General features: G+C 36.3%; 1 protein-coding gene across 1 annotated transcript; it reads right to left on the reverse strand.

Moving 5' to 3' along the window:
• Positions 1-4,977: 4,977 nt before the first annotated feature.
• LOC135081479 (putative glutathione-specific gamma-glutamylcyclotransferase 2) lies at positions 4,978-8,468 on the reverse strand. The gene is made up of 3 exons (XM_063976188.1): positions 8,164-8,468; positions 7,773-8,001; positions 4,978-7,267 (listed from the first exon to the last, which is right to left on the reverse strand). Exons 1-3 carry the CDS (start codon positions 8,296-8,298, stop codon positions 7,080-7,082), a joined length of 552 nt encoding a protein of 183 aa, XP_063832258.1. The 5' UTR covers positions 8,299-8,468; the 3' UTR covers positions 4,978-7,079.
• Positions 8,469-10,658: the final 2,190 nt, after the last annotated feature.

Below are 10,658 nucleotides of genomic sequence, written 5' to 3' on the forward strand. Positions count from 1 at the left end.
TGTGTGTTTTTTTTAATTTACATAAAAAGCATTACATAGCAGTAGAAGCATTAATAAATCACTGAGGTTTTTTTGTAATACTAAATTATAGTCAGCAGTCGAAGAAAATCTATAAACAACTACTGAATAACTCCCAACATAAGCTTTTGTTAATTAATTTAATATGAAATCAATCAAGCTTAAAAAAGTATTGATTTCTGCATTTATCAATTTCATCAGAACTGCGTCTGATTTTGATCAAACGATCTTTTGGACATATTTATATAAAAAAAAATATGTCACTTATCTACGTTGAACTAAATTAGTCCTAATTCCAACATTAATAGTGTCATGGGCTCTGTACTAAATATTCCACCAAACTTATCGATTGCTTGATAATGATAAACCGAGATAGGGTTTCGCGTATGTAATTATCGAGTGATAAAAGATAAGAATGCTTATGCAACGACCGTAACACGATTTGAGCAAATGACACTAATTTTAATACCTTTCTAGAATTATTTGTTAGAAAATACACTTTAGGTATGATTAGGGATAATAGGATGATACTAATAAAAAAAACATCATAGCAACAAACAGATTTGGTATCTCTGTATAAATAAAAATGAATTGCAGCAGCTTTGGTAATGGAGTTGGAAAAGTGTAGGTTTATAAAAATGATAAAAAGGAATCGAGTCATTTGGAAAAAATGCGTTTACGTCTTATCGACTGTGGAAACAGTGCAGTGTGGGATTCCCCGAGTCTGGGAAGGTATGTATGCCTACCAAACCATAATATGGGAGTTATGGTTTGGTGGGGATGATTCAAGATAGGGCGATATTCTTCACTTGCTTGTAAACGATGTAGATGGGCGTTGGCCACTCGTAATGATAATGTTATTGTTATTATCAGCACAATACATTGAAACCGATGATAGGTAGTAACGTGAGGAAGTCTATCTTATTTATGGTTCATTCGATTATATTTATGAAACACTAGCTTTCACCCACGGCTTCGCTCACGTGGAATTCAGTTTGTCACAGATCATAACAAAATCCAGCCTATAGGTTAATCTGATGTATAAACAAGAAGCTCGCTCGCTTCCATCTTCGGCCTGATTGTCACTTAACATCAGGTGAGATACAGGCCAAGAGCTTCCTCGTTGCGGATAAAAAAAACCTGTAGTTTCATCGAAATCCGTTTAGCAATTTTTGCATGAAAGAGTAACAATAATACATACAAACTCTGTAATTCTTTTGAATTGATTCGTTTCCCTCTTTTGCCTAATCTGTAACCCTGTGTCGTCGTGGCTAAACGCAAACCGCGAGAGCCAAAGAAGAATGAAAAAAAAACCCGATGCACTAGTGGCGCGGTGCAACGCCTTGAACGTAGTAGGATCTTAGGTTCGATTCCTAGTCGTCATGATGACAACACAAACTGTATGATGAGTCACTTATCATAGCTTGTCTGAGAACATCTCAAAAATCCTTCAAGCGATAACCTACGTGGTTTTGAAAGTGGATTATGTGGTCAGAAAGAATTTGGACCATCGTAGGCGAATCGCTTGACTTGTACACACAGCAAATCAAGCTAAACATGTTAGAATCTAATACAGATGCAATAAGTGTCATTTTGCAACAAAAATGTAAAGTCCATTGTGCTTTTCACTGTACGTAGGTGTAACTAATATGCTAAAAATCGTCAGACTATGATCTCATGTCCCATTTGCATACATATTTGGAGTTTGGCCATGGTTAAGTTTTTGTCAAGTCTTAAGAATGTAATTTTAGTGTCTTTTGGACTCATTCACTGTGGTTAAATTAGCGGATTCCATTTTGGTCGTCCTACTCACTCAATCGTCTTCTTGTTATGTTTTTTACATAAAGGTTGACTGGAAGAGATCGCTTCCAAGATTAAGGTTGGGTAAACCGCTGCTTTTTCGTATAAGGATTGTTGGTACAGTCAGCATAGCACAAAATATAACTCAATTCATTTTTAACGGTACAAATTCGATGATGAACATCAAAACTTAGCAGTACCTACCTACTTAAGTACCTATTATAGTTTGAAACATAGACAAAAAACAAAGAGAAATCGGGCAAAAGATATTAAAGCATAGCTATTAATTATAATCAATTAGTTAAGTTATTGCAAAATAGTAGAATGACTCACGTAAGCTAGTTATGCGCTCTTCCCGTACTAATTTGTAGGAAAACAAACAATATTAATACCTCGTGTTAGATTATAAGAACCACACCATTACCTAGTATCTAATAACATTATTAACTATTGAGGAAAAAGGCATCTACTTTTATGGCTAGTAAGGTACTAACTACGTACAATAAAGTACAAAGGTTATAAGCAAAAATGGTCATTTAACTTAAATTGATTCCTTGTATGATTTACTTTTACTTTTTGTAATTATTTTGTTAATTAGTCGGTAATTACCTAACGTCATTTATGAGATCAAATTAATAAGAGTAGTTTACAACCGGGAAAATTAATGAAGGAGGAACTTTATTACTTAACTTTTATTGTTGACTGTACTTTTGTTTAGGTATAATGCGCGTACGCCTAGTGGCCTAACTTTATAATAATCCTACTTGCATAACTACACCAAGTGCGAGTGGATGATTATGTTCATCATAACTTATTATAAAGTAACTGTGATTCGCGCGGTTTGAAACTAATTGACACGGACCGCTATAACACAGTTCTATCTATTCAATATCAAAGTTATAAAGATAGTTTAAAGTGCAGTTTACGTACAAAAACAAAACATTTAAATAAGTAAAAAAGCGTCGATTAGCGATGAGGTGTGAACTAAAACAGTGTATTTGGGACGTTTGTTTTAATATTCATTATGTAATGAGCCGATCGGCGCCGCGCGGCTTTCACTCGCGCCGCGGCCACCGCGCCGTTCTGTAGCTCAGTTATTTACTCAACTGCTTCGATTCGGCCCAAAGATAAAGACAGTCGAAGCACTACGCGACCGCGCCGTATCTTATCACTGCCACTCTATTGATCACCCACCATATATCGCGAACCGCTCGCCTTTTACGGACGACCAACCTTTATTGTCCAATTTAACTTGCAGACGTGTACTCTTTTATACTCGCGATGTTACCGGTGAAGTCATAATGTGTGCGTTACAAAAATAGAAATACACAGTTTACAGGAAAATAGTATTAATAACAAAAGTGTTGCGGTTTGTAATCGAACGGAAATGGGCACGAAATCGCCGACGACGAGTGTGAAGTCGCGCGAAATAATCGGAGTCGACGCGTTCAGTCAGAGGCGGGAGGTGTTCGACAAGCACGACACGGTGTTCCTCCCGCTGCCTTCACCCACCGCGATGACGCCTATGTACCGGGACGCCGAGCCCATCGTCACGTCCAACCACGGGAAAACCACCACCAACTTCAAGCGCAACACGGCCGGCTACTCCAGTATGCGCGAGTCCAAGACCGACGAGCGGGTCTTCGACTTCCGACCCAGGAAGTACTCCGACAACTTCACGTCGGAGCTGAACCAGAGCGACGATGTGGACTACAGACACAGCATGATGGACCGCACGCGCCGCCTGTCCAAACTGCGAAGGGACTTCCTCACGTCGAACCTTCACGAACCTGACGATAAGCAGTTCTACAGAGCCGGCACGCGCGCGTCGCTGCCCACCGGCAAAGTTTCCGCGATGAAGTACAAAATTGAGAGCCCCAATTTGTACAAGTTCCCCTTCGCGGAGCCTTACGCGACACCCCCACCAGTGCGCCGAGTTGTAGTCGACTTAGGGCCCAGTGAAACTGACGGCAAAGAAAACCAAGACCCCGAAATTAGACCTAAACACCAGAGTCTTACGGATTCGCCGACTAAAGTGGACCATCAGAAGCTTTTTGAACAGCTAGTGAAACGGTATTCGCCGCAGCGCAAACCTATCGACTGGACCTTGCCTCCTACCAAACCTAGGGTGGTCGCTTCGGTCCCTAAATCGACGTCGAGTGTTGAGGACACGGTTAATAAGGCTGAAAAGAGTGAAGAAAATAAACCTGCTGATGATGACGTGTTTGAGAAGAAAGAAAATAATGCAGAGGTGCAAAAAGAAGAGGAGGTTAAAAAGGAAGAAATCAAGCACGAACACATAAAGCCACATGTGGAGGTGATTCAAAATGGGTCAGAGAGCCCAGCTGTGAAAGAGGTTGAACCTAACCATGTCAAAGAGAGAGATTCTAAAGTATCTCTCACAGAACTAGCAGAGAAGAATGATCGCGTACCAGAACTGTCTGTCATGCAGAGGCAGTTGAGTAGAGAGTCGACTAACCATAAAAAGCCTTTAGTAGAGCAACCTGACATAAGCATTCCAGAGTTGATTAACAAAATGACAGTAGAAGGAGAGAAGCTAGAGAGTGACGGTAAGAATGTTAAAAAAGTTAAGAGGAAGCGAAGTTTCCTGGACAAACTACTCGGCAGGAAGAAAGACAAATAAGTTCTCGGGTGAAGTGATGGTGCATTACTTGCACAGTTACTGCACAAGTGCAAACCTGCCAAAGATAATTTATCAAGGTTGTAAAAAACATGACGTCAGTGTTTTTAATCTTTTGATACATGAAACTAGATTAGTCTCTGTAAGAAATTGTAGTATTTTTGATAAATTTTTATTTATAAAATAATAATTAATAGCAGACTTCCTATGTTTTTTATCTAAATGCAATGGCGGGGTTATCTATACTGATAAAAGTAAGTGCCATCTGACACTCCCTATCTGCCAAATTCTAAGCACTGAGTTGAGTTCAGTAATGTAGATAAAATGCTATAAAATAAATACGATATAAATGTACTTATAATATGTTCAGAAACCGTTAATATTTTCCTTCATTGCGGCACTGAATTCAATTTCCTCGTGATATTGTTAAGTTATTAATAATGTTTGTTACATCCTCTAGTATTATTAAACGTTACACATACTGCTTAATGATTTCGAAATAACAATGATACACGATGTTACCTTTTGTGCAATAAAATATTTTATTTATTTTTAAAACAGTTTCTTTCATTGGAACAAAAACGTAATTAATAATTTTACCCGATTTTTGGTAACTATTATACGTAAAGCTAATATCACAATAGAAAAAGCACATATTTTCAAATGTCAGCGATAGGAAGGTCCTATCAGGAACCACAAAAATACATATAAAGATTCGATAAGCATTTAAAAGTAGGTAAGTATTCAGTAAAAATTTAACATTGAGGTCAACATTTGCGGTCTTCCCTAACATAACAACAAGGTATACATTCGCCACACAGTCTACTTATATCGCAAAGAATACTTCTGTAGTTACTTAGTACAAATTTGATTTATCAAAATGTTTAAAAAGAGCTAATTTTAGCGCCAAGTGTAGTCCTGTGTCTGTAGACAAAGTAGTACATTTGTGACAGATTAAATTTCGTAATCGCTTCGTTATTTATATAAGAATTCACTCATCAATGAGTGAAGCGATTACAATATTGAAGTTGTACAGTCGGTGTACATTAAGCTAAACAAGTAAAGTTAATACAGACGATTTTACAACAAAAATGTAGTCTGATATGCTGTCCACTGTACAACCACTTGATGATTGACAGTGATAATTTAGAAGAGAAAAAATTACGAAAATCGTATATCTAATGCAATAAAGTCCAAAAAATGCACACTTGATTGAATCATAGCTACATAATCAAATGTAGAGAACAATACTGACTTGATAGGTGAAGGCTGCAGCCTTCACAGTATTTAGCAAATTCCACCTAAGGAACTTGTGGTTCAAATTAATTAACATTGTAGTGAGTTTTTTCATAAAGCAACAATTTTTGCAAAATTCAATGACAAAATAGTAGAAAAAGTTCAGAAAATTAAAACACAGTTCTGAAAAATAAAGAAGTACAGCAACGTCAAATAGTTCGTGATCCAAGGTAACCAAAAGGTTCGCAACACGACTTTGTTACAGTTGGAATAAGGTTGTTTGTCAATTTTTTGGCCAATTTGGGTGCCACGAACTATATGACGCTGCTGTACATCAGCAATCTATTTTCTAACACAAAATTATCTTTATCACACTTATATTACGGTCCAAAACAGATTGATTTGTCTATTATATCAAGTCAAATGTCTGTCCTACCTACACAGGCGTTGTTCTTTACGCCCCGGATGGGTAATAATTCGGCCTCCTACCCGCATTTCTTGATTACGATTAGGCATTGTGACCCAGACAACTAACAAAAAACACTGTTTATTTAAATCAATTAACGTTTAATGGATTAGGCGAGTTTCACCTAAAAATGCGCGATTTAGAAGGCCAAGGTCAAAAAAGACAAAGAGCATAGTTGCAGGCGTTGCAGCTTGTATTATAGAGATTTTATACAAGTAGATAGGGGTCATTGACGTCAACACAATTTACAATTTTAATCAATAATTCGCAACATTTAAATGGGCGCAAGTAGGTTAGTGTGTCTGCAAACAAACATGTTGCCTACTTACGGTTGACATTCAGATAGGAGCTTAGTCATATGCTTGAACTAAAAATATGTTATATCTACAAGGAATTTATTGAATGTTTGTTTAGTTTTGCATTAAACAAAACATGTTTTGTTCCGAATGCCATCAGTCTATTTATGTAAAGCTGTTGCTTTATTAATATTAAATATCTGCTAATTTACTTATGCATTATTAAGCAGGATGGCCTTCTTTTTAAATAATACTGCTAGCATGACGCGCATGGATGACTCTCTTATTTATTTATATCATCCAAATTGTCTGGTGCAAATTGCTTATACTCATAAGTTCGTCAAAATTTTAGCAACAGTAAATTTTTAAAAGCAAGTCATGTCGTATTTAAAACGATTTATCAAAAAGTTTTGAAGTCGCCAATATCGTGGCAGATGGCGCCACTAGAAGTAGCTCAACTTATAAACTGTAGCATCTTATGCCATTGTTATAGGTGCGCTTTTGCCATAAAAATGTAAAGACAGATGTGCTGACATCTGTACAAGTAAAAGTTCAAGTAAAAATCTTACTAATTTGCCATTTTGGACCCTATTGCATAAAATTAAGCTATCTACTTATTACATCAATTTCGTTTAACATCTGGATCAATTTGACGCAAAGAAGTTTCCAGAGTGAAGAGGTGTTCATCGTATACATCAGGCGCTAGTTGTCGCATTGCTTTAGCCAAGTTGTATACATATTCCTTGTTGGGCCCACTTGGCCCTTGGCAGTTGACTACTTGTTTTGCTATGTCTTCCACTGATGCTGCTCCTGTAATATTGAATAAGTATTTATTAAAAAAAAACATGGAAATGTAGTCAAAATACATGTAAATGGATGACTGGTAATTTGGTACAAAATTTGGAACAAAGGTACAGTTTTTTAGATTCTACTGCTACTTTTTTGTTATTTTTTTATCATTTTAATTAATTATGTTAAAGGAAGAGAACTACATAAACAATTTACAATTTGTTCCTGTGACAATTTTTTTAAGGATTTTATGTCAAGAAATAAATAAATAAACAACCAAAGATGGAATCTAAAATGCATGCATGCCTTCAAAACAAGGAACAAAACTTGAATTATGAAGAATCAAATTAGGTACAATAACTTTTTATAATATTTTTGAATGAATATTATTATAACTGTTTTTTCATCAAGTAAAGACTTGAAGGTGAGCCAATGGATCATAAAAAACTAAAAAAGTATACAAGTTAATTGTTGCTTAGCTTTGTGCAATTAGATACCAATTATCAAAATTAAACCAAATACTAACCTGCATAAGATTCATTCTCCTCTGTTGCTATGTACAGGGTCAAACTAAACGGTTCTATGCTCTTATCCTTGGGATGGAATGTCACTGTCTTCTTTGAGTATCCATTCTTTTCTCTGTAGTCCAAGTGCTTCATAACTTGATCTATATCTTCGGTACGGATTTTGTATGCCACCCCCCATACTTTGCTGTTTGGATCGTCACTTTTTATCAATGTAACTACTCGACCAGGCTGGAAGGTATTTTTGAATGAATATTGGAAGGAGAATGCACAAAGTATGTATTGAAAATATTACGTTACAATACTAATACATCTGTAATAATGTAACAGACTGTATATTATCTACGTCTGGTTATGATTATGGTGAGTCAGTAAATATTAGGATATACTTACTTTCTCAGGAACGCCTCTGTGGTCGATACTATGCTGATAAAATCTTCTGAGGTAACCTGAAATATAACCTACAACTTTGCACTCGTAAGCAAAGTCAACTTTCCAAACTAGAGATCCGTAGCCGAAGATCCACATTGTTGTTCCTTTAGCATTTCAAGTCATTTGATTTGTTTATTAATACATGTTTAACAATTTTTCCTCAATGTTTGTTTTGAACTTTTCTCGCTGATCATATGATTTTGACAGTAAATTTCAGTTTTTTTTTATACAGGTAACATCGCGGATTGTTCTATTTTATTATCTTTTTTGTTACCATCGATGGCCATCGTATCATTTAATTTTGTCTTCGAGTAGCAGTTTTATATGGAGACAGCATACGACATAAAAAAACAGCATGAACTTGTACAATTGATAAATACATAACAATTTGCTTTTTTGTGTTAATTAAGTAGGTACGTACAATACTATTTGAAGATTGCAGTTAGGGACTTAAAACTCTTCGTTCGTTTGTTAGCCGAATGAAAGAAAGAAAGAAAGAAAGAAAAAATGTTTCTACTGCTGGAGAAAGTTCACTGCTTATAACTCTTTTTTACCGAATTCAAATTTCAAATCACACAGATTAAGCCTAGGCGCAGACCACCGACTTCCGACTAAATTATCGGCCGATGAAAAATCGATGCGCCTAGATAGGCTTATAGCTATTATGTATAGTACAGTCAGCGTCAAATAGTTCGTGACACCCAAAGTAGTCAAAAAGTTCGCAAAGTCTTTGTTACAAATTACAATAAATTGGAATATTAAGTAAGATTGTGTTGTCCACTTTTTGGTCACTTAGGTTGTCACGAACTATTTGACGCTGACTGTACCAGACTGTGGTACATTGAGGAATCTTGGGGAAAGAGAATGAGATTATGATAATGATTAATTCAAGACTCATATGTAAACCATAAAACAATCACAAAAATTGGGCACCATAGCTTTAGTTCCGGTTTCCACCAAGGAGGAGCGGAGCGGAACATTTCTCCACTCCGCTCCGCCTCGGTGGAAACCAGCCTTAAATGGCATTCCAGAAGTGCCAAAATGTGATGGCTCATTTACACTGCGCGGAAATTAGCTGAGTCCACTAAAGCGCCTTGACAGTTGTATAGCCTGACCAGCCCCCCTAGACAAAACGCACTTTTTGATCGAATCGAAAATCGAATCCGTCAAAACTCCATACAAAAAAGGGGCTTTTCGACCACTTTTCGACTGGTTTGCGATCATAATTTGCACTTTGTCTAGACCCACAGGAACATAAAAACCCTCGCCATGTTGCGGAAAACTAATGGTACTAATTTCTTTTAATGGCAACAGTAACTGAAAACTTCATTGACATGTCACCTTGCATGTCAGTCTATTGCTGTCAAAGTGTAAACAAACTTTATTTTAAATGTGCGCAATTGGTTTTATGAATTAAATTGCTAAAATATTTTTATAGTCGTGAAAGAAAAGTGGTTCACAATGTGTTAAAGTATTTGTCGAAGAGAAATACTAAGGGTTCGGACAATATTTTCATTGAATAATGTTTCCGACAAAGGTTGTCAAATTGACTGTCATGTTTATTGTATAGTACAGTCCACTATGAAAATTAGCTGTGGTTTGTTTCAACTACCTATTTTAAAAATTTTGTCACTTTCTAAGTGTTGAATTTTATGGGATTGGGAAAGAAGTACCGAGTTTGAAGCGTTCATGAGCAGACATTGCAGTTGAATATTCAAGTTCTGAATTTGATTATTGATGAATAATAAAATAAATCTACTAGCTCGATTGATGGTTTCATTTAATTTATTTAAATCAGGTTACCTATAATAATATTTTTTCGTTAATTTATGAAAATATCAAATTAGCCCGTAATCCTGAATCCTGATACATAAAGTTAGCCTATTAATTTAACACAGGTACGACTGTACTCAGTGTTGCACTATCAAATGCAATTGAGGCGCCTCTATGCCAATGCCAGGGTTTTTATGTTCCTGGTCAGGCTATAATTTCGAAATCCTTGGTCTGAGCGAAATCCCATCGTTTCCGGTGTTTTGTCACTAGTCTATGGAGGGGGGCCATCGGGGGCCATTTATACGTACTCTGTGCTGTGAGGGGTCACTCACTTGTCTGTCACTTCCTTCCTTCCGTTATTTTTTTATTTACTATGTCAAATATTTTCGTTTCTACATTCATGAATAAAGTAGATAATTTAATTTATATGTGATGCTCGCTTTCAACAATGTTTCTACAATATTTAGCAAGAAATCCAACACTATCTTACCAATAGAAATGGAGTCTTTTATCCAGAAAAAATAATGCTGTTGATAAAATCAAAATAGATCTAGAGTTCGGACTGCACTGCTATGCAACTAGTATGTAAAAATTATCAATAAGTTGGCACAAACTATGTCCTCTATAGCACAGAAGCTGTGTGATGAAATCTGTGAGGAATCGCCGCTGAAACACTCCAAACA

The sequence above is a fragment of the Ostrinia nubilalis genome, chromosome 20 (assembly GCF_963855985.1).
Source record: "Ostrinia nubilalis chromosome 20, ilOstNubi1.1, whole genome shotgun sequence".
Classification (NCBI taxonomy): domain Eukaryota; kingdom Metazoa; phylum Arthropoda; class Insecta; order Lepidoptera; family Crambidae; genus Ostrinia; species Ostrinia nubilalis.

Coding starts and splice junctions, on each gene's coding strand:
- LOC135081479 (XM_063976188.1), bottom strand. CDS start 8,298: ATGTGGATCTTCGGCTACGGATCTCTAGTTTGGAAAGTTGACTTTGCT. Junction 8,002..8,163: donor ACAGAGGCGTTCCTGAGAAA/GTAAGTATATCC, acceptor AATACCTTCCAG/CCTGGTCGAGTAGTTACATT. Junction 7,268..7,772: donor GGAGAATGAATCTTATGCAG/GTTAGTATTTGG, acceptor TCAATATTACAG/GAGCAGCATCAGTGGAAGAC.